The following is a 23,834-nucleotide window of genomic DNA, read 5'->3' on the forward strand; positions in this document are numbered from 1 at the left end:
AGGGCAGCGCGCTCAACCGGTATCGGGTTGCAGCTACTGTCTTCCAATCAATATACGCGGCCCATTCGGTCAGCTGTTAATAATGCATTTATTTTTAGCCTGGGCTTCAGTGTGGTTTATGGGCTGGGGCTGCGGCTTGAGGTAGCTTCAAATCGCAGAGCTGGGTTACCGCAATTAAACTCTGAACCAAGTGAGTCACTGTTTGTGCATAATATTAAAAAACTTGATTTGCTGGTATGTTAAGGAAAGAGCACTTGATCTTGTTCTTCAAGAAGGTAAATCCCATAAATGAAGCATAGTTGGACTCAGTCGGCAATGTTCACATTGATCTTATCATTCACCATGTGTTTGATGTGTGCAGTTTAATTTCTGGCCCCGTTTCTGTGTTAACGACACAGTTGCATTATGTTCTTATTTTCCCAGGCACATTTGACTTATAACCATATAAGTAATGTGAGTGCACATTTTAGAGCATGACACCACGACCCAAGTTAGTGGGAAGCTGTGTGTTCCGCTTAGTGCCAGTAGCTCCTTCCCAATCCCCGGACTACTAAATCTACTGTGTGGACACTTTATGGGACAGATAGCTGGGTGCGCCGGAAAACTGTTACTCCTTACGCCACAAATGCAAAATAGACATGCTTACATCACAGGAGTCTTTTGGGGGTGCGAGGACATCACATCCATTGTACTCAGGCAAACCCTTCATCTTGGAAAGTTGCATCATAAACGAGGGAGACCTGTCTCTGTGTACAGCAGCTCTTCAGCTTGGTTTGGGTGGGTTTTAGGAGTGGATAAATGCTACCGTTTGGGTTTTATTAGCTTTAATTACAGTTTAAAATGTGTATGTGTGTCAGGAAGAATAATAATTTACGTGGTGTAGCTTTAACATCCTCTCCCTACTGTGTTTTCATATACTAATTGACACCATATGCAAATTTTTAAAATGTTTTTCTCCGAAATTTGTCGTGCCCAGTCGTATTTAATCAGAATTTTTTCCACAAACTCTGCTATCAATTTGGGAGAATGCAGAAAAGCTTTGTGCTTTCCTCCAAAGCTCTTGTGAGCCTCCACTTCTTACCTCAAACCACTTTGCAAGTCCGTCTCACACAGACATGAGTAGGAGGAAGAGGCTTTATGTGCTGCTGAACAGCCGGACTTGCGAGCGTCCAATCAACCAGCAGGGTGCGCTGGTAAATGGCAAAACACAGGCATCCCAGCCAACTGAATTTGGTACAGGATTCCATGAACTTGAACAGTGCCTTAACAGGATTAGCCACCTAGCAGCCCTACCTTCTGCATTTTTGAAGTTCCACATGGATAATCATGCAAGACAATATCTGTAAGACCTGACAGAACAGCACATATGCATTCTTTAAGTGGAAGACTCACCTAAAAATCGGAAGATGTCCATACCAATCCAAACAGTTGGTCATCATTGGTGTTCATTGATGACGTGAAGCCGGAGGGTGGTGTTAAAGTTTTGGGGTTTTCTTCCCGCAGACACATGAAGATCCACGACAAGGACCCCAACACAGCCCTGCCTTCCAGCCCCCCCTCGCCCACCAAGCGACGGCGGCCCTCCGCCAAGAGGAAGCCCAGCCTGGAGGGCGAAGGAGAGCGGGCAGACATGCCGCCCAGCAAGAGGGTATGCCCATTTCTTTCACCCCCTTTGCCCCGCTGCCTTTGACCCACCCACCTCACAACTGCACCTCCTCTTATTGCATTACCGCTGATTGTCGGTAACCACGGTCCGTCTGTCCCAGGTACCGGAGGACGTCCTAGCCGACGAGCTGGACCCGGTCAAGGCCGAGGAGGAGCCGCTCCCCTGTCCCATCTGCTTCAAGACCTTCTCCTGCAAGCTGGACCTGGATTCCCACATCGACTCCCATCCAGACTCCACGCTCAGGTACCACTGCACGCGCTCACACACACTCCCACTCCCAGTCCCACACACACCTGCACTCTACTGTAAGCATGACTGCGGTCACGTCGCTTGGTACGCGGTACGCACACGCGTGCACGCAGTACCTCCAAACGCCTGACTTCGGGGAGCTCTACTCTCTCTGCTTCTCTCCGTTTTATTTATGTTGTAATAAAAACGTAATCAGCTGCAAATTGATATCCACGTTCACATTTTCTCACATCTGTATTTTCAGTGGTTAAAGCGACGCGACATAAGATATGATGGGCTTTTGTAAGTTACTGAACTCTGGGCCAAATTTCAAGCCTTGCAGCCGTCAGTCATCAGTTTGTCTGTATAGACGCACCATGACAACCTGTGGTGTGATGACGTGACTTGCACTAACCTGCTATTGTCAGCCAGTGAGCCCCAGTGATTAGGTCAGGAAAACGGTGTCTGAACCCATCTCGTCGCCCGGGGGGTCAGCCTTTGGGTCGCCTCCCAGCTCCCCGGCCAATCAGGCCGCGCTTACCAGGCAGGTTCCCGCCGGGTTTCCTCGGCGATGCGGGAGCGACGGCGCCTCCTCGCGCCGCGCTGTTCGCCCGGAGGCAGGGCGGATTCCGCCGTTCGCTCCGACACCGAATGCAGGGGTGGTTCGGCACGGTCTCCCCCCCTCCCCCCTCCCCCCTCCCGCGACAGTCTACAGGGAGCGAGAGTAAAACGACTTCAAAAAGACCAAAGTGCGCAATTAACAGACGCTTCCTTGATAAAGACCCCTCAGCATCCCTTTGTGCTGGCCAAGGTATATTCGCATTCATTGGCTCATTGTCCTCGCGGCCCTTTTGCCGCGCGCCTCTGGTTGCCGTGGGAGGGCAGACATTGGGGGCTTTCAGAAGCGTCTCCGCTGTTGCCGGGAGACGGTGGAGGCGGCCCACAGAAGCACGCTTTGTGCGGAGGGAGCTATAATTTAATATATCCGAGCCGGGCGGACTCCTCGAGCATACCAACGGCTCGCGGGGCTGGCGAGAGAGGAGGGGGGGGTGGGGGGGATCGAGGGCTTTTAAGTCCCGCTTCCCCACTAAAGGCTATTGTGCGAGCGGCGAGCGCGTCAGCGCCCATAAAAGCCGCCCCCGCGAAGAATGCGGGATTCATTCCCCGCTCCCCGCGTAGGCCCGGGCTGGTCTGCCCCGGTCCGGACGGGCCGATGTCAGCACTTAGGTGTGTGCGTGAGGGCTGACTTCCCTCCACCACCTCCCTAACGTGCCCCCCACCCCCCTGCCCCCACACACTTCTGGCTCCTCCTAAGGGGGTGGAGGGGGATGAATCAGAGAGCGTCGGCAGGTTACTGAGCAGGGCTGCGGGGGGGGGGGGGGGGGGGGGGGGGGGGGCGAGGGGATGTAGGGAGTCGGAGGGGACTTTGTCTGACTGATGGACCCCCAGATAGGGGCGCCTTGGAGACGGGGGGGGGTGGGGGGTGGGGGGGTGGCTGTGGTGGTGGTGGGGGGGATAGCATATCACAGTCAACACCACAGCCCCCCGCAGTCCTCAGCACCAAGCACCATTGTCCGGCAAAAAAAAGATTTAATGGCTCTCAATACCAGCACAGTAAAGTGTCCAGTCAGGAAACAAAAGGCACACAAAAGAGACTGCCAAGGCTTTCAGTACAGCTGCCTCTGTACTGGAACTGCGTGTACGCTTGAGGAAGCGCCGCTAATTTAGCGCTCATCCCGTTTCGTAAGAGGACGTGACGTGAAGACGGCCGGGCCTCCCACGGCGGGGGACGGTAATCTGGGTGTGAGCCGTCCTGCGCGGGATTAGACACGGCAGCTCTAATCCTGGGATGGGCTTGAGTCCTGGGAGCTGCACAGTCTGCCTGTACACACAAACACACGCACAGATATGCACACACAGAACACGCATGGGCATACACAAGCACACACGTAGACATATACACATCCACATACACCTATATAGACATACACATGCACACACACACTAATCTGTATTCACACATGCATTACATATGAGGACACACAGGTGTGCTCAGACACACACATATACTCACCTGCATACACACATTAAGTTTATACTATATTATTCTACAAATTATTATCATACAAACATACATTGTACATAACAAACTGTGCACAGACACAAATGTACTGTACAGGCACAAAATCCCGTGCTGTCTGATCTGTGCTCTTGAGGAAGTAGAAACTGATGATGGTGGCTTGATAAATATTTTGACATAGCATGTCAGCATTGCTATTCCGGCTTTTGTGAAACTGAAAGTTGCTCTGGGTAACAGTTTCTGCTAAACGGCAGCGAGGTAAAAGAAACGAAAATGGAAGTGTCAGTCAGCGTGGCCTCGTAGCCGAGCAACCGAGAATCTGCACATGAGAACGGGATCCGCGAATCAGATTTCAGTTGGGGAACAGGAGGCCGGGAGGAGGGAGGGGCACGGGCGATTAGGCGGCCTGCCACCTCTGTCCCAGTCACAGTGGAGTGTCTGCCCAGATAAAGGAGATTAGAGCCCCCTGCGGACACCTCCTCGCGGTCCTCCCAGGCGGCGCGGCCCGATAAGAGCCGCGCGGCGCGTCACAGACAATAAGCAGCTGTCCCTGTCAGCGCTTAACGAGCGCGAGGCTAGCGGCGACACAGGGCACGCCGAGGTCATCGCTGACACTCTCGCAGAACCGGGCCTGAAGGACCAGGCTAGGACGGCAGCCAGAAGGACCAGGCTGGGGCAGCAGCCAGAAGGACCAGGCTGGGGCAGCAGCCAGAAGGACCAGGCTAGGGCAGCAGCCAGAAGGACCAGGCTAGGGCAGCAGCCAGAAGGACCAGGCTAGGGCAGCAGCCAGAAGGACCAGGCTAGGGCAGCAGCCAGAAGGACGAGGCTACGGCAGCAGCCAGAAGGACGAGGCTAGGGCGGCAGCCAGAAGGATCAGGCTAGGACGGCAGCCAGAAGGATCAGGCTAGGGCAGCAGCCAGAAGGACGAGGCTAGGGCAGCAGCCAGAAGGACCAGGCTAGGACGGCAGCCAGAAGGACCAGGCTAGGGCAGCAGCCAGAAGGTTCGCTCTCCCAGTGCAGTTCTGTCCCTAAGGTTCTCGGCTGGATCATGCCGCCTACGCAGCAAGTGGACCTTTCTCGCTGCTGGTCTGCCTATGAAGTGTCCGCTTGGTATGCACTTCCAAATGCTGTGAGGAAATCTTTTGGCTACCTGCGTGTTTGCTCATAGATACTTACATGCATTTATGCAGGGATGGATCAAGCCTTTTTGCCAGCCTAAGCCAGATTGCGAACTGGGGAGTGGACCAGGTTGGGGCGTGATTTTCCTGTTTGTTTGCCCCCCCCCCCCCCCCAGACAGATGGCGCCCTACGCAGCCACCGTTGTCACCTATGCCTAGAACCAGCCCTGCATACACGTATGCCTGCATACATCAAACATGAATATACACTCACCGGCCACTAGGTGCATCTTGCTAGTACCGGGTTGTCTTCTGCTGCCGTAGCCCATCTGCTTCAAGGTTCGACAAGGCATTTTCACCCATAGAACTGACGTTCACTGGATATTTTCTCTTTTTCGGGCCATTCTCTGTAAACCCTAGAGATGGTTGTGCGTGAAAATCCCAGTAGATCAGCAGTTTCTGAAATACTCAAACCAGCCCGTCTGGCACCAACAACCATTCCACGTTCAAAGTCACTTAAATCACCTTTCTTCGCCATTCTGATGCTTGGTTTGAACTTCAGCAGATTGTCTTGACCATGTCTACATGCCAAAATGCATTGAGTTGCTGCCACATGAATGGCTGATTAGATATTTGCATTAACGCACAGTTGAACAGGTTTACCTAATAAAGTGGCTGGTGAGTGTATAGTATTGCTGTCTTAATTTTTTTTAAATAGTTATCTGTGAGGGAACCAAATGATGTACAGGTCATCACAGGTCAATATCATCAGTTGGGGCCGAGAAACAATCATTTCAAATTGGTTGTGATACTTGTAATGATGATGATGGTGACGACGATGATCTTGTTCCCTCCAGATGCGACCTGTGCTGCATCAGTTTCCGCACGCACCGCAGTTTGCTGCGTCACAACGCCGCCATCCACAAAAAGCTGCCCACCGACCCCGCCGGGCACCCCTTCATCCAGAACAACCCCTCCATTCCCGTGGGCTTCAACGACCTGGCATTCATCGACTTCTCCTGCCGCAAGTTCCCCCACATCGCCCAGGTGAGTGTCCGGGGCTCTGGAGCCTAACGTCTGAAAGAGTGCAGATCCACAGGTTTACAGGTTTGTCTCCAGGTCTTGCGTTCCAAATTTGAGCAATTTGATGGAGATTATGAATGGCAGGTCTTGGTTGAACCTTTTTATCTTCTCCTGCTTCCAGAGCACCAGGAGTGGACACCCTTGCCTTAACCGTTCTTTGAGCTGCCTAGCTGTGACCGTGCCCCTTCCTTCCCATTGAGTCTGACCCTATAACCGTCTGATTGACAGGTTTGGTGTGAGACCAACCTCCGACGATGCACCAGCAAGTTCCACCGGTTCGTGTGCGAGACCTGCAACAAGGCCTTCCCCTTGCAGTCCGCCCTCGACCTGCACGCGGCCACACACAGTGCCGAAGAGTCGCCCCCGCCCGTGGACACGCCCGCGGACACGCCCCTCGACGCGGGGCAGGCCGGCTTCCTGGAGTCCCTGGGCCTGCAGCATAGCTCCCGGGTGAAGAGCGTGCTCAGAGAGGAGGAGGCCCGGCAGGCGGAGCTGGACAGCATCCGGGTCATCCACGTGGAGCCTCCCAAGTCCAACCTACCTCAGGAGGCGGGCTGCCTCGGCGGGCTGGGCTTCCCCGTGCTGGACCCCGCCTCCCTGCAGGGCCTGTCCCAGAGGGGCGGCCTCAGCATCCTGTCCCTGCAGCCCTTCCAGAAGGGCTTCGTCCTGCAGCCCGACAGCGGCGCCGTGGTCAAGCCCATCTGCAGCGAGGGCATGGAGCTGGCCGACATCCAGCAGATCCTGAGGATGGCCTCGGCGGCCCCCGCCCAGATCACCCTGCCGCCGCTGTCCAAGGCCCCCTGTAGCGCCACGCAGTCCAGCTACAAGCAGATGCCCCAGCTGAAGCCAAAGCCCCTGGTGGCCCCCCGCACCAGCCTGGCCGCCTCCACGCCGCCCCCCCTCATGAATGCCCAGCAGGCCTCCCCCGGCTCCATCAGCCCCAGCCTGCCGCCCCCGCCCAACCAGCTGATCAAGACCCCCGGGGAGTCCTCCTCATCCTCCTCTTCCTCCTCCTCCTCCTCCTCCTCTTCTTCTTCGTCCTCCTCGTCTTCGTTCAGCAGCCAGGACTCCATGGAGAAGGCGCAGATGGAGGCGGACTGCATGGGCGACGCCCTGACGCCGACGGACTCGGACCGGCGCGGCATCAAGCAGGAGGAGGCGGAGGAGAGGGACGCGGGCGGGAGGAAGGCCGGAGCCCGCAAGAACGCGTACCCCTGCCGCTTCTGCGACCAGGTGTTCGCCTTCTCGGGGGTCCTGCAGGCCCACATGCGCTACCACCTGGGTATCTCGCCCTACCAGTGCAACATCTGCGACTACGTGGCCCCCGACAAGGCCACGCTCATCCGCCACCTGCGCACCCACAGCGGGGAGCGGCCCTACGTCTGCCGCGTCTGCCACTACCCCTTCACCGTCAAGGCCAACTGCGAGCGCCACCTGCGCAAGAAGCACATGAAGAGCACCCGCAAGGAGATCGAGAAGAACATCGAGTACGTGACCAAGGGCGACGGGACCCTGGACCTGCTGGAGTCGGCCAGCGCCGGGGACGCCACCTGCCGCTACTGCGGGGAGGACCTGAAGACCTACCGCGCCCTGCAGATCCACCTGCGCACCCACAACGGCTGCCAGCGCAAGCCCTTCGAGTGCCGGCAGTGCGGGGCCGCCTTCCTGGCCAAGAGGAACTGCATCCACCACCTGCTCAAGCAGCACCCCGAGGTGCAGGAGTGGGAGATGGAGGACCACATCGCCACCCTGCAGCCGGCCGCCGCCACGGGGACGCAGAACGGGCTGCCCCCCGGCCCCGGCCCTCTCGCGGTTAAGGTGGAGGACACGGGCTTCTACGCCGGCGATCTGGACCAGCCCCTGGACTTCTCCAGCAAGAGCCGCGGGGTCGGGGGCGCGGGGGCCTCGCCGGGCGTCAAGATGGAAGGCATCCACCCCGCCCAGCCGTCCCCCTACGGTTGCTCCATGGAGCCCATGGACCTGTCCCTTCCCAAGAGGCCGAAGAGAGAAGCCCCGCCCCATGTCCAGACCGGGAAGGAGATAAAGGTGGAGCAGCCCACTCCCGGCAGCGTGGACATCCCTCGCCCTCTGGCCGTCCAGGCCAAAGACGAGGCGGAGAAACCCGCGGAGGAGAAGCCCCAGCGGTTGGCCCCATACCAGCTCTCGCTCCCCGCGGCCGCCCCGCTCGCCAGCGCCCCCTCTGGCGCGGCTCGATCCCAGAGGCTGAAGCCGCTGTTGCCCAAACCCGCCATGGCGACCCTCAAGGAGCTCCCGCCGCTGGCCTCCATCGCCCAGATCATCTCCTCGGTCTCCGCTGCCCCGGACCTGCTCAAGAGGGAGAGCAATCCCAGCAGCCTCTGCAGCAGGGCGCCCGCCGCGGAGAAGAGCGCAAACCCCAAAGGCCCCGCGGCGGACCCCGACCCGCCCGTTGCCGAGGACGGCCTCGACGGGCCCGCGGAAGACCCCCCTCTGGACGGCTCCAAGAAGAGGGCTGCCAAGAGGCCCGCCCGCTGCAAAGAGCGGCCGGACTGCGGCCTGGCCGCCGCCGCCGCCGCCGCGGGAGACGGGCTCGACCTGGAGTCCAGCGGCGAGTTCGCCAGCGTGGAGAAGATGCTGGCCACCACCGACGCCAACAAATTCAGCCCCTACCTGCAGCCCGGCCCGGCCACGCCCCAGAAGGAGGAGGCGGCGGAGAGGGACGGCCAGAGCGAGGACGAGAAGGAGGGCCAGGACGACCGGCAGCAGCAGCAGCAGCAGGCCAAGGGGAAGAAGAACGCCTACTCCAATTCCCTGCAGAAGATGACCTGCCCCTTCTGCCCCCGCGTCTTCCCCTGGGCCAGCTCTCTGCAGCGACACATGCTCACGCACACCGGTAAGACGAGAGCCAGGCCCGAGCGCTAGCCGCCATCGCAAAGCAACATCACTCGTCCCCAAAATGAAGTGCTCAAAACACTGCATATGTAAAGAAATGTGATATGATACAGTCACGCTCATCTGACTGAGATATGCTTCTAAACGTCCAAGCTTTGGAAGAGTTCTCATTCCTTTTCTTTCAGCTGAGAGAAATCATTTGTCATTAATGATTCACAGCTGATTATCAGGTTATCATAGGGTTGGTGCAAAGTCAAAGTTTGGGAATATGGCCTCTTTACGGCAACATACAGTGCCTTGGTGTTCTTCATAAACTGAAAAAAATAAAACATTTTATATTTTTATTTTACAATATGGAGAAAGACAGTGTTCCTCCATTTTGAGTGTCTCTTTTAATGGCATAATTTGACGTTTTTCTCCTCGCTGTATAAATTGAAATCATGCAAGTTCAGAAATCATCAGTTTATTATGTCCTCTTTAAAACTGAAAGCCAATTAAATGTTCAGTCTGATCATAAGGCAAACTGCAACACTGGCGTATTTAATTTGCAAGAAGGAGCACAGTCTAATATCTGTCTGTCTGTCTGTCTGGCCTGCAGGTCAGAAGCCTTTCCCCTGCCCCAAATGTGAAGCCTTCTTTTCTACCAAGTCAAACTGCGAGCGTCACCTGCTGCGGAAGCACGGCGTAGCCAATCGCACGCTGCGCCGCAACGGCGCCATGCCTAGGCCCAGGGAAGCAGACGACGGGTCACGCGAGAGTGCAGGTGTGGCCCAGGGTCTGCGTGCACACACACACACACACACACACGCACTCATCTCTGTGTCTTCGCTGAGCCAATGTAAGGTTCCTTAATAAGCTGCAACTCAGCGACCCATGCCGTGTAATTGCTCTGCTGCATCGCCCTCTAGTGGACGATTACCAATACTCTTATTTGATATTTGCTTATTTGATAGTTGAACTATGTGCTCAACAAAATGCATTGAGCATTTTTTAAAAGGTGATGTGTTTTTTTGATGCCTTTTTTGATGAAGTTCTGTCTTGTCAAATACTATACAAAATAACAGAAAAAAAATTATACGTGGACAAATTTGAATAAAGTAGAAAAAATACATCAATCTGGACGCTGGACAATCTTTTTCATTTTCTAAATTTAAAATTAATTAAAATTACTTTTCCCAGGTGCAAATGATTATTAGGTTTGGTAACACTCAAGCTAATAATTCACTGAAACTATTTCATAGACAACAGGGCTGAGTGGACTTTAAAATGTCGTAATCCTCAGACATGTTTAGTCTGATTATACTTGAAATGGGCAGGATGAGACGGGTGAAGTCACGCTGTACAGATGAGTGAAGATGAGTCTTTTTCAGAGAGCATGTCGGAGACCGAGCTCCCAGCAGCGGAGGCGCTAAACGCGAGCGGCGGCGAGTCAGAGAAGAACCCGGCCACACCCAACCCCAAGGAGCAGACAGAGCCAGGCCCCGTGGAGCAGCCGGGCCACCAGGGGGAGACACCGAGCCAAGCGGGCCGGGCTGGCGCCGAGCCCGAGGAGAACGAGGACGACGACTCGCAGAGCAACAAGAGCCTGGACCTCAACTTCGCCAGCAAGCTGATGGACTTCAAGTTCTCCGAGGGCGAGCAGCACCAGCAGCCGACAGCAGGGGGCAGCGCGGCGCCCGCTAGCGCCGCTGCGCAGGAGCCCAAGCACACCTGCAGGAGCTGCAAGAAGAGCTTCCGCTACGCCACCACCCTGGCCCGCCACGAGAGGGCGCACCTCCCGGAGGGCGCGGCCGAGCTGGTCAGGAAGGTGACGCGGCGCTCGGCGGAGGCCAGCCGAGCCCGAGGCCCCCCCGCGGAGGAGGAGCCCGAGGAGGAGGAGGCGGAGGAGGAGGAGGAGGCGAAGAAGGGGGGGGCGGCGGCGGAGAGCGAGGGGAACGCCAGCGGGGCGGACAGCGGCTCGGAAGAAGAGAAGGAGAAGGAGGAGAAGAGCGACGAGGAGGGCGGGGCCACGGAACCAAAGAGCGGCGACGGGGAGCCGGGGGGTGGGGCCGGGAGCAAAGCCGACAAGAGGAAGAAGATCTGCAACGTGTGCAGCAAGCGCTTCTGGTCTTTGCAAGACCTGACCCGACACATGCGCTCTCACACAGGTACGCAGCAGTACCAGCAGCATTGCAGCATAGCAGCTCTTACCACAGTTACAATGCTACAGGCAGGAATGAGCAGCTAGAGCAGGCGTGGGCAATTCCAGTCCTGGAGGGCCGGTGTGTATGCTGGCTCTTGTTTCTACCAATTACCCTGGCTAAATGAGCTAATTGGCTGTATGCACCCACACTGGTTCACTTGTAGATTTGATCACAGTAAAACGCTTCGTATAGGGACACGAGAACAATCTTTGGCTGTCATCCATGCGCTTATTAAGCAATGCAGCGTAAATGTCAGATGCTGTAAATGTCAGGGCTAATTAAGCAATTAAGGCCAAAAGTTGGCGTGAAAGCCTGTTACAGATATGGCCCTCATTGCCCACCTCTGAACTAGAGTTCAGTCTGAGGAATAATTACATTTCTTCACAGTATTACTTAAATGTAATTACATTGTGGACTTGTACTGCCTGTTATCTGTGAAATGAACCTGACCGCAGCTGTTATAAATCAACAGGCCAGCATTACTGTGTATGTTGAAGCACCCTGTAAGGGTGTGAAAATGCATATGAAAACAGAATATCTGAAAAAACGCCTAACCTTGTTCTTAACATGCCCACTTGGATTAATTTTTTGATCCTGAAGCTCCCTCTGGGAGAAATGTATTCTACACAGTGTTTGCGTGTACCTCTACACATGCTGTATTTAATGGTCTTAGGTAGAAATGGCTGCTGTGCCTTCATCGCCGTGGTGACCGCTCTGTCCTCCTCAGGTGAGAGGCCCTACAAGTGCCAGACGTGCGAGCGGACCTTCACCCTGAAGCACAGCCTGGTGCGGCACCAGCGCATCCACCAGAAGCCCCGCGAGGAGGAGGAGGAGGAGGGCGAGGGCGAGGGGGAGGAGGAGGGGGAGGGGGAGGGTGCGGAAGCAGCGGGCGGGGCCGCGAACGCCACCGGCGACGAGGAGGGAGGAGCCAGAGGCCACTCGGGCAGCGAGAGCGAATCGGCGCCCGGCAGCACCAACCCCGCCTCCGCCTCCGCCTCCGCCTCGGAGAACGAGAACGACAGCGAGGCCACGGGCGGCTCCAAGGAGGAGGAGGTGGAAGAGGGGGAGGGGGAGGAGGAGGAGGAGGTCCAAAGCGCGGAGAAGACGGGGAGCCCGGAGCGGGAGGCTCCCGAAACGCAGCCGAGCGCGGAGCCCGCGGCGCAGCCCCCCCAGGAGCCCCCCCAGGAGCCCCCCACGGAGCGGCCTCCCGACCCCCCCGCCGACCCCGCCGCGGGCGAACCCTCGGACGGCTACGTCCAGGGCCTGCAGGAGATCCACACCAAGCCCTCCCTGGAGCGCGTCCTGCCCGCCGGCGAAGCCCCGATGGTGGGGCTGGAGTGAGGGGCGAGCCCCAGCGTGCCATATCACTCACCTTTCCAGCGCGGCTGCGCAGACCGCAGCAGCGAACAGCGACCCCTTTTCCCCGTGCCTTACTACTTTCTTTATCATAGATATTTGTATCGAGTTACATTTATTGGAAAATCTAATTTTTTAAAATAGCATTTTATGATGATTATTTTTTTTTTTGATCTTTATAGAAATGAAATTGAAATGACAAAGCATTGATTTAATGAATGATTTAAAGATACCTGTTTGTATGATTAACTGAGAGTAAAATATAAATATGTATTTAAACCACAGCTGTACTTAAATCTGCAGAGGCTGATATGGTGGTTCGCGATTATGGGATGGGGGGGTTAAGGCTTGAAAATGATAACATAACTGGAAATCACAACACAGATACCCAACGCGGAGGCATTCGAAAGGCTGCCCGTGTTTTTCCTTTTTTTTTTCCTGGAAGAAATTCCCGTGTCGACAAATAGTGTGATGCTTTTGTTTTGGAGCTGAATGAGTTCTGAGCTAGTTTACCGGAGGAAGAGACATTCGCGGAAGCCTCCGAAAGAATTAAGGTAGTCCTATGTGTGTTGTGATTATTCTCTTATCAGAGAAATGGGCAATATTTGCCTTGCTGTGCTTTATTTTTTAATTCTGAACCGTGCTTAGCAACCATCTTCCAGCTGATTGGTGGGTGGCCCTGCATGGTATTAGGGAGAGGGTGGAGGAAATTTGTGTTTTGAAAACTCATTGGCTTAAACAGGGGGGCCCGGCTGATTTGGCTGGAACACAAGGGCCCGCAGGCCAGGGACCCCTCTCTCCACGGCACCTTGTTCGTCGGCGAGCTCCTCCGCAGGGCCCCGGTCTCCACGGAGACCAGGAGGGGGGGGGGGCGTTAAAGCTCCTGATGCAAAGCAATACAATCAATCTCCAGCAACTCTCCCTCGGTGGAGGCGGAGCCGAGCGGTCCGCTAACCTTGAAGACGTCTTCCAGAACATTAGTATCTAAGTAAAGCCTTACTCTGAGCCTCTCTGGGGTTTCGGAGCAGGACTCTCAGCACATTCTCTCTTTGTCTGGTGGAACACTACTCTACGGGGTTTTACACGGCGTACTTGAACTCTGCCACCCTGAAGTCTCCTGCGTGGCACTTTCTCACCCGTTGCCTTCCAGAATGGCGCCACGGCGGGGCTTTCCGGAGCACAATCGGAAGACCATCTGCAGGGCTGTTTTTTTTTTTTTTCTTTTTTCTTTTTTTAATCGTTTTTGTTATGTACTCTCTTTTAAAAAGGAACCTCAGAAATAAACAAATAAACCTCAAGGCAAAAATAAAAAAACAAAAAAACTGTGTCTCCAAATCTAGCGTCGGATGGAGAGAGTGGAGGATTACCGCTGACAAGACGGAGGAAAGCGGAAGCGTTTCACACACACCGGTCGGCAGCGTCTGGACAGACGACCTCAGATCTGGCACCAACCAAAAAATTTGAAAGCAAAAAAAAAAAACAAAAAAAAAAAAAAAAGGGATTGCAACTAAAACGGGCGAACGAAAAGCAATCAGCAAAGACGAAACGGAAGCAATAAACCTAAAGCAAGTGTTAGAGCTGTGAGCAAAACGCAATATAGAGGATGAACAATGGGGTGGGGTGGGGTGGGGAGGGGGGTGTGGATAAATAACAGGTGATGGGGAAGCTGGCCCCTGATTGGGCACAAGTCCACACTCTACACCAATCGTTCTTCATGTCGTGTGAGGCACAGGGCGTGGCATTGACATGGATCGTAAATGTGCAATGATATATGCTCAAGACTGTATTTTGGTAAGAGAGAAACATTATGAAACCCAGCTTTCCCATTACCTTTCCATTTTCTTGTATGTGTGCGTGTGTTTGTAGCTATGGATGCCCATAAGTACAACGCACTGTTTTTAATATATTTATTGAGAACCCAGAGTGGGGGGACGAGGTTACTTGAGGAGAAGCCATGTATTATCACGTTTATGCTGCAGAGAACAAGGATTCAAATATATGAAATCGTCTCCCAGCTTCAACCTGGGACTACCATTAGCAATAATCACTATTGATTCTAAAGCTTTATGTAGATCTTTATTATGTTTGTAGACTGTGTGGTCTATTTTGTTATGATTAGTTTGAGAAATTAATTTTTTTGTTTTCTCCTATATATAAATACATATAAAACTGTGAAATTCATTATGTGTTCAGCTAAGGGTGAATCTTAGGCTAGTTTTGCATGTTAATCTAATTTGTTAATTTTTCTCGCTCTCAGGGCTTTTACAGAATACATATTCAATATTTTTTCCTTTTGGTTCCTGAGTTGCAAAAAAAAAAAAAAAAACTTCTCTTCAAATTCTAAATTTCTACAAGGAAAAATAAAACACCAATCACTACATTTAGCACTTCACTGTGAATTCAAATAATCATATGAGAGAAAGAGAGCTCATTCATTCCCTTTAGGCAGACTGCTCCTTCTGATTGGTTTAGCCGCAATTTCAGTCTCGCCCAATGACGAGGCTCCGTTTCTGTTCTCACGTTTGTTTTTCCCTCCTCTTTCTCTCGACGCCAGAAGGAATGTTTGACTGAGGTAACAGATGAAATGGCCGCCTGTATCACTGTTGAAGTTGTGTGACTTGCTGTTAAAGGGAACTGCTGCTACACCCACAGTGGACAGGTAAACAGAACCTGGTTTAGAACAACTGAGTGCTTGGTACTCTGCTCCTCCTTTGTATTACTGTGCTTCAGATTGAGAAATTTAAGCTGTTCTGTATTGATATCATTTAAGCAATAAAGATATATTAAGGAAGGGTGTGAATCAAAGGCGTTTGGACTCCTTACTTCGCCTGTTGGCACAGCCCATCTTCCGCAGTGGAACGCAGGTCCAGGAACTAGACCATTTAATGTCTGAGGCCTTTACTGAACAGTGAACGGAAGCTTACACAGCAGCATCACCATCACAGAAACATTGCACATCTTGGCTCATATTAAAGTTCACAAATGTAAAAACAAGGACAATAGAAAAATTTAATCTCGACTGTATTTAGCATTTGCCAAAAATTCATACACATTTTTAAATCTACAGCATTCGGCAAAAAGTTCCAGCAAAACTATTTATTTTTGTAGCAATACCTTCAAGAAGGGAAATTGTCATTCCAAGACCATTTACTTTCATTCGGTGGTCATTGCCGTAAAATTTCTTATTAAAACAATCCAGGACATACTGTGCCTATCAAGTGGTAACAAGTGCAGTAGATGAGTTATTCTGAACAGCTATTTTTACATTTCAAATGACAGCTCTTCAGATGACATGGACCAGTGCACAAATAGTCTTGGTTTAGGTAAAGCTTATTTCTGTAAACATTCCTCATGATTCCATTTCCTTTAAATCATACCGTACTGCGATAACCACATAACATGTACAGCTTCAAACTGTGGGTTCACACAATTCTTTACCCACAACTGTTTCCTTGTATTAATGCCAGGTCTAAAACCCCCCTTGAAACAATCTGTTAGGTGCAAGTTAACGCAACAAATTCTGTAATGTTGGGAAGGCCAGTGAGCTCTTACGCAAGCCTGCATCAGTCCCAAATCTCTGTTGCTCTTTGCGTTTTAGTAACTTCATATTCAGACAATATAACAGTGCTTTTCGAAACTTGCAGTAAAAACGTCACTGAAATAAACCTCATTCTTGTTGCATACTCACAAAATGCAGAAATTATATCGAACTCCACACAGGTATCAAAGGAGGCACAATTAAATATCAAAGCAAAAAAAACGATAGGCCATTTTGTGTCTTCGTCCTCTTAATTCACCAGTTCACACTCACATTATTAGACAAACGTGTAGAAGAAACTTCAGAATGCGGTTTCAGTGCACTTCAAGCAAAGGTGAGTGCCTTCTGTCTCGAGACAGTACCCTGACGCGTACAGCCAAAAAAAAAAATACATTTCTGGCTTTACTGCAACATGACAAAATATCAAGTTCTCGGATGAAAACAAAACAACAAAAGCAACTGCAGAAGTAGGAGGGGGAAAAAAAGCCCAGAACAGCATCCCATCCTGCCTTGCTCCCTTGGAAAGCAGACCAACTGCCTCTAAATCAATCAGCTAGGCCCTGCCTCCGCTCAGGACAAACGTTTAAGTCAAGGCCCTTATAGCTGTGGCAATTCCTCTTCCATAATAATGCACTTTAGTCACTATAATAAATAACAAGCAGATTAATATTGCAGTTGTAGTAAGTGGTTGTAACTGCCTCCAAATGGCACGGGGGGGGGAGGGGGGAGCGGGTTCTTAGTTCCTTGACAGACGTGGCTGGTTGGAGCTAGGCTCCGCCTCCTCTTGCCTGCTTGCCTTACTCCCAGAACGGGTGCCGGGTGCGCGTGGCAGAGACGGGCGGCAGGATCACTCATCCGAGCCAGCGGAGCGTTTCTGCGCTCTCTTGCGCGGCGACCGTCTGGGGGAGGCCTTGTCTGTTAGGAGGAAGGGGACAAACGCGGGTTTAGGGTTCAGACTCCTGCAGTCAAGATTATGTTACAATATATAGCAGCAAAGAAACGGATTCAATGAGGGAGGAAGTGGTTTGAGAAATGAGGGTAAGACATTCTTTCATGCTAAGGAGTCCCCAAGCCTGGTCATACTAACCCACTGAAATAACTTTCTAAAGTGTTAAATAACTAAGTTATTATATCAGCATACAGCATTCCAGGCCAATTCATCCCTATGCAAACCAAAATATTAAACCCTGGAGTCTTGCGTTTCAGTTGGTTTCCAACTAAATGGTGACCCTTTCTCTACTTCCTGTGACATTTCCCCACACTCGTGTTCCTGAGAGAAGAGAAGCCTCACCTCGTCTGCTCTGCACTGAAGGCACGAGGAGAGAGAGAGAGAGAAGGGGATGCAGAAGAAGAAAGACAGCACAGCCAGTTAGAAACACCAGAAAAACAGTGGACAAACCAAGACGGTCACAAGCGAGAAATAATCAGCATAGCAGTATGACAGCGGATTCCATTACGACAGAAAACGAAAACTATGCATTGAACAAGACAAGAAAATGAGAAAATGCTTCGTGTGATGCTTTAACAAGTATGACATGTGGGCTGCAGACCCAAGATTGGGTGTGATGGCACAAATACTGTTTTGGCTTTTGTGTTTTTTTTTACGAAGCTGTTTAATGACAAGTTATCAATAGGCCTTAAATCCAAGACCATTCCTTGTCTAGCTGATGAAGGAAAACAAACAGTGGCCACATAACGCCACTTGGTAGCAGATCAATCGTACAAATTCACTTTCGCAGTGGGAAACGGAAACAATGGAAACGATTCACAAACACGCTCGAGCCATCGTTGCCCGAGATCTCCAAGTTAAGTGTGCTTGTTACTGTGTATTGACTTACTGATCTGGTTAAGGGTCTCCTGGGGGATCCAGCTCATGTCCACATCATTGTGGCTCGACGTCCCCATCTCCACTTTGGCAGCGGGTCTCCGCCTCTGTGAGGCGAAGGCAAAGAGAGAGAGAGAAAAAAAGAAGTCTGTGCACATGCCCACAATAACAACCCTGTCTAACAGGCCTGGCACACTATTTGCAATACTACGCATTCATTTAAGAGAAAAACCTGTTTAAAAACAAGTTTAACTAATCAAAGCGTACTACAGGCTCATAGGAGTGCCTGCCTTACCTTCCTGGATTCCAGCAGTTGATGTAGCCCCACGACGACAAGCAAACCCAGACCAGACAGGAAGACGTACATGAAGATCCTGAGGGAGAGGAACAACAACATCCATTTTATGAGGACACACAGTGGAAGATGTGTTCAGCTGCACAAGGTCTCCCGTTTGAAAAACTACGGAATCCACTCAACAAAATTTTACCACTTTGTTCAGACAAGTATGTACCCCTCTGTTCATTTTACATCTTGTGTCACCGAGCATATATTGCTTAAGTGTTTGTGGAAGGCACACATTTGTTATTATTTTTCACTGATACATTACTGAACTGTTTTGGGTCAAGAAACTGATTTAAACCACAGCATGTGAAATATATAAAATTCGATTAAAAAACCAAATTATGCTGAAAAAATATTTCCCACAGTAAAAATCTTCAAAAGGTTAAAGAGTTCAAGAAAGCAGAACCCACAGACTGCAGAAGTGCTTCAGTTACGCCATTTTAATGTGGACATAAAATGCTATTTGCGTGGCCATCATAGCTGAAAGGTCACACGTGAATTTACCAGAGGCCAGAGATGACTTATTCAGTCATCCAACCTGGTCCTCACTTACGTCTCCCCATCTAGACCGTCTTCCCTCTCCGTAATGGTCACGGTCTGGTTGAACACCGCGTCCTGGAACACGTTGCCCTGGAAAGAGTGCAGAATGTGAGCGTAATGTCTAAGTAAAGGAACACATGAACCGCTGTACTACAGGTCTAAAAAAAAAAGGACAAGAAATTCTGTCTATCCTTACAAAGACCTATTGTAGTTTGGACTGTGAGGGGGTTCCAGGCGTGAATGGAGGAGATCTTTTTTTTTTTAATACTATTAATTCTTTAATTTGGAGATTTACATTTGTTCTTAGGGAACCAAAACTCCCGCGCAGGTTCCCTGTAGGCCACGTTAAAGAGTCGCGCGCGCTCCGTGCTCACGTTGCCGTCTTTGTAGTTGAGGTTGATGACCAGGCCGAAGGGGCGCCCCCCCATGGGCTCGGCGGGGATGAAGGAGTACTCGAAGGTGGCCTGGCGCTGGGGGGCCACCACGGTGCCCAGCTGCAGGGCGGTGAAGTTCTGGATGTAGAACTGGAAGTCCTGCGGGTAGCGGAACGAGGCGTCCAGGGACTCCACCACAAACTCCTCGCTGCCCTTGTTGGTGAAGCCCAGCAGGAATTTCACGATGTTGTTCGCAGGGAAGTCTGCAACGGGGAAGAGAGAACGGTGTTTAAGAGGTGACCTTCAATGCGCATTCAGAAGGAAGATATGCTTATTGCATGTTAAGGACAGAATTCAGCGCTTCAGAGCTTTTAAACTGCGCAGAGAGAGGATAGAGGCATACAGTTATGCCTGCCAGCAGATGTAACAGTTCAGTTTTTAAGACGTAATTCGTATACATGACTCTATATACAACCTAAATTCAATTTACCTGAAATATGGTGTGTAGTACTCAATGTAGAACTACTTTTTGATTTTAAAATTATTTTGATTAGACAATGATGTACTGGAAGCTAAAGAACCACTGGTTATTGTTCCCTAGCTGCAATTGACAATGATGAGGAAAATTTATGGCTGTGCAAGAACTCACCTTCTCCCTTGACAAAGAGGATTGTGGTGTCAGCATGAGGGGAGGCCTTCACTTCCCCTGATGAGACATCTTCCTCCTCCTCCTCTTTTTCCTCTGTCTTTGGAAACACAGGCCATAGAAAGAGACATGAGGGGAGAGGCTGAGACTCATTTTCAGTCAGTAGGAAACTATTTGGGTCCTCTGTTGTATCCAGATAACAGAGCCACGATAGAAGGCAGAACCAAATGTCCGGTAGGTGCTCGTCATTATTAAAAGGCCCTCTGCGTAGGTTTCATGAGGAAATAAATGAATGAAAACATACAGCTGACTAACCAATTTCACTGGGATTCATTTTCATATAAACCCACTTTTTGTTTAAGACGACAAATAGTATAATTTCACACAAATCGGATAGTTAATAACTTAAAATACTGTTAAACCTCTGAGCCAGGCACGTCTGGGAGTGTCCTCCATGATAACTTCACTCTTTTAATAGTCTACAAATTTGCCCCCATCACTATCCATCAAATACATCACAGTAAATCACAGATTTACCCCAAGTAGGTAGAGAGCTGACCTGGGTCAAATACAGATACTAATCAAACAATTTTAATTTAAAATATTTTCCATATTTCAGTTATTTGCAAAACTAGGGAAGACTAATTAGCTACTTCTATTTGAGGTATTTGTAAAATAAAAATAGGTAAATATAACAAATACTATTCTAAATTGGCACAAAATTGAAATATGATCGGAAAAATTACTAAAAATAGGTTCGAAGTTATATTCCAAATGAACTTTTTTATATATTTTGTGAAAAAAGAGCATCTCCAAACTAGCCATTAAGTCCCCTTTTTCCATTTGTACTGATAAAACTCCAAGCGCACTCTTGAGAATCTGAGAATGCTGTGGGCTGCACCCTGTCAGTGGAGGCAATAGCATGCCTGCTAAATGAGCACACCTGAGATGAACCGGGTAATTAGTACAGCCACATAAAGGGCCTGCTTGAGTACACCAGTGTGGATTGTTTGGAGTGATGTTACTGGCAAGTCATATTTTGGGACGTGTACTTGGCTGCCTTCATTTTGCACTGCATAAAATGTGCAACATCATGATACAACAATAAGATGCTACTTGAAATCACAAGGTTTTTTTTCTTAAAGAATAATTTTTCATTATTTTATCAATTACCAAGTGTCATGTGTTTGTTACAGTAAACATTGATACGGCAAAGCAGTCACGGGCCACGACAAAGTTGTTGAAAATCACAGTAAACTGAAGTGTTTTTTTAAGATTAATTTACCAAATTAACCAATATATCTCATGCGCAGCAGTATAAAATGATCAAAATAACATGCACAACTGTAGCAAAAGTAGGCAAATGCTTGAAGTTTTAAAAAAAAATTAAATCTGCAGGCAGTTGCTGCTTGGAACAAATACAAGTAAAATGCATTAATAGGCTGGTGTACTGAATCGCTTCAAATCATCGCAGAAAGAAAGAGCATGCTTTTTGCCTATAATTAAACAAAACTTCATTAGAAACTCAATTTGAATTTTTTGATTGGACTGTAACTAACCAGACTTTAGCTAGCTGTTCATTCATCTCTATTGCTGTAGAGATTAATATAAAGGCACACTGCCAACTTCCGCTAATTGATGCAATCTACAGGTCGGAGCGTAGGTCTAAATGTACACCTTAATTAAACAATTCCACATGCGGCTCTGAAGTGAAATGGTTAACATGCTTAAGCCAATACGAATCACACTGTAGGCTACTGTAAGATTGACAATTACCATGCAAAACTGACAAAAAAAATCACAAAGCATTAAACAGGGGAAATCATGGAAATCCCAGGAAATGGAAGAAATATCCAAAATCACAGCATGATTCCCAGACTGATCAGTAAGTAGTAAATCAAACTTTTAAAAGGCAACCTTAACAACAAGCCAATATGTAACTTCACCAAATGGGTTTTCCTCACCAACTCGGTGTTGTCATCATCCTCAACCTCTGCCTCATCATCTTCGTCCTCAGCGATCACATCCTCCGCCACCTCCTCATCCTCAGTTGCATCTTGCGCTGCTGCAAACTGACCTTGGTGGAGGTATAAAAAAATGATTATAATTTACCAACACAGAAAGCCATTCTTTCCAAGCAAAGCATCTTTACTGTACACTCCAATACAACTCTGTATCAAGTTCCTTCTGCTACCTAAACTGAACCATTGCTCTAAATTGATCTGCCCCCAAGCAGCTTCTGTAGCCTGTTTTGGATGGAGCAAGGATTCACACTACCCATGCATGCAGGTCATGCAAAAAAAATGTAGTGCCCTGCTTTAAAGATATAATTTGCTAACTAAATTAATCAAATACAGCAAAGAGGAGACATGGGTTGCACAACACATTTTCTAATATAATACCATAATGCAGTTTTTCCTTATTCGTGTCGAGTTTATTATTAGCTCGTTAGTCTGACTGACATGTTTATTCGTACCACTGTGGTTTCACTGTATTTAATAGGCAAACAATTCAAGCAAACCTAATGAATCACCGGGAATACAGATCACAGCGGGTATAAAGCATGGGTCCAGGACATAGGTTGGGTAACGACTGTAACAGTGTTTCTCTACATCTATAAAAGGAAAGACTTGCTCCAGAATCTGAATAACGTGGGAAATGGGTAAGGTGGTAAAATGTGCTAACTTTACCCGCAAAACATAGCTACCAGCGAACTCACGTAGAGACTACGCAGTTTTTGATGATGAGCCATCTGCATCCCATTTGCCACAGCTAGAGTCAAGATTTATTGGCTAGCTAGCCTATTACAGCTAGCACGGCTAATGGTACCCTTTAAACGAATGTTGGCGCTGCAGCTGAACTGCTCGAAATAGCACAACTGATAATGATGTCAATTTGTAACGCTTCCATCTGAACAGGATCTAAACTGGTTACACATCAGACATAAGAAAATTATTGCTCTTCTATTGCCCAGGTTTGGCCAAGGCAACGTTAGCCACGAAAAAACAAGCACCAGCATTACCATTTGGACAACCGGCTAACTAGGACAATCCATGTTGTCACATCCGTATAGTGATCTGTTTGTAATCATAAAAAAACAGACCGTTAAAACACTGGCTAGCTAACGTTAGCCGTATCGTATAACTTAGTTACAGCACAAAATGTGTTCGTTATGTTGGGCTTGGAAGTTGGAAATCTGCTCGGTGCTGTTTTTCCCCATTCAGAGGTGGTGTCTATGCTGCACGCTAGCTTGCAACTAAGGACACGTCAACCCAAGCTGCTTAGCATTAATTTATAACAAGACCACTGTCGACGCATGCTCTACATCTGTTAGCTATAAGGTGGTCGAGGTTCGTTACTAGCTTAGAAGTCAGCATAACATCGCAAATTGGCTAGTTCCCAGTTTCAGCATGCAGTACTCCAGTAGTCTAGTTGAGAGATTTCGGCGCGCTACACCATGCAATGACTGGTGTTGGACATATCAAACGAGCCTGATAGCGCCCCTTCTTTTGGCAGTAGTATGTTGAATTAGCATGCATGGTGTCATTATTAGACTAGCTACATATAGATACGAATAGCAGTAGAAAAAGACTGAATACAAACAGTTAAACGTCTCATTATTAGCTGGCCTACGTCCGATATCTACGACGTCCACAGTAAAATGCAACTTAATCGTTTTCCTTGCTTGGCAGGTGCATACTTACCTTTGATAATAATGGTTGTTGGAAAAGCTAGCAACGCAATTAATAGTAATTTTGGTAAAAATCCCATCATGGTTCCCAGATGACCGGTAAACCCCACTCTCAAACTAAGCTAGCTGCGAGCACCTTGCTGGATAAATTCAATCACTGACAGTGCGTTTCGAAATGGCCTGTTCATCCGGGATAGCGCCATTCTTGGTGACGTCGTTTTAACGAGACGGCCTCAAGCAGGTTGGTTGATGGGCTGACCTGAGCTAAATTGTGTTCTTAGTCCTGTGATAA

The 23,834-nt window shown here is 49.7% G+C and overlaps 2 protein-coding genes across 5 annotated transcripts in view; one reads left to right on the forward strand and one right to left on the reverse strand.

Moving 5' to 3' along the window:
- LOC118225093 (ras-responsive element-binding protein 1-like) overlaps positions 1–15,385 on the forward strand; it is a 68,354-nt gene extending 52,969 nt beyond the window's left edge. For 2 of the 3 annotated variants that reach the window (XM_035413125.1, XM_035413127.1), the window contains exons 7-13: positions 1,504–1,648; positions 1,767–1,909; positions 5,950–6,139; positions 6,404–9,047; positions 9,645–9,809; positions 10,417–11,193; positions 11,903–15,385. In XM_035413125.1, the coding sequence (XP_035269016.1) occupies positions 1,504–1,648; positions 1,767–1,909; positions 5,950–6,139; positions 6,404–9,047; positions 9,645–9,809; positions 10,417–11,193; positions 11,903–12,570 (4,732 nt within the window). In that variant the 3' untranslated portion in view covers positions 12,571–15,385. The remainder of the gene's footprint in view (positions 1–1,503; positions 1,649–1,766; positions 1,910–5,949; positions 6,140–6,403; positions 9,048–9,644; positions 9,810–10,416; positions 11,194–11,902) is intronic. The other variant, XM_035413128.1, reaches the window with a different exon arrangement.
- Positions 15,386–15,580: 195 nt separating this feature from the next.
- Positions 15,581–23,748, reverse strand: LOC118225094 (translocon-associated protein subunit alpha-like). 2 transcript variants are annotated; one of them, XM_035413129.1, is made up of 9 exons: positions 23,556–23,748; positions 21,816–21,928; positions 19,855–19,951; positions 19,206–19,468; positions 18,845–18,921; positions 18,244–18,322; positions 17,962–18,055; positions 17,415–17,429; positions 15,581–17,038 (listed from the first exon to the last, which is right to left on the reverse strand). In XM_035413129.1, exons 1-9 carry the CDS (start codon positions 23,623–23,625, stop codon positions 16,971–16,973), a joined length of 876 nt encoding a protein of 291 aa, XP_035269020.1. In that variant the 5' UTR covers positions 23,626–23,748; the 3' UTR covers positions 15,581–16,970. The 2 variants fall into 2 exon arrangements, with proteins under 2 accessions (XP_035269020.1, XP_035269021.1); XM_035413130.1 differs by lacking the exon at positions 17,415–17,429.
- Positions 23,749–23,834: the final 86 nt, after the last annotated feature.

This window comes from Anguilla anguilla, chromosome 4 (genome assembly GCF_013347855.1).
Source record: "Anguilla anguilla isolate fAngAng1 chromosome 4, fAngAng1.pri, whole genome shotgun sequence".
NCBI classification, from domain to species: domain Eukaryota; kingdom Metazoa; phylum Chordata; class Actinopteri; order Anguilliformes; family Anguillidae; genus Anguilla; species Anguilla anguilla.

What these genes read in the sequence shown, in the direction of transcription:
- LOC118225094 (XM_035413129.1), bottom strand. Translation starts at nt 23,625, where the DNA reads ATGATGGGATTTTTACCAAAATTACTATTAATTGCGTTGCTAGCTTTT. An exon ending in AACAACCATTATTATCAAAG is followed by an intron (nt 21,929 to 23,555) that starts GTAAGTATGCAC and finishes ACCTCCACCAAG; the next exon opens with GTCAGTTTGCAGCAGCGCAA. An exon ending in ATGATGACAACACCGAGTTG is followed by an intron (nt 19,952 to 21,815) that starts GTGAGGAAAACC and finishes GTGTTTCCAAAG; the next exon opens with ACAGAGGAAAAAGAGGAGGA.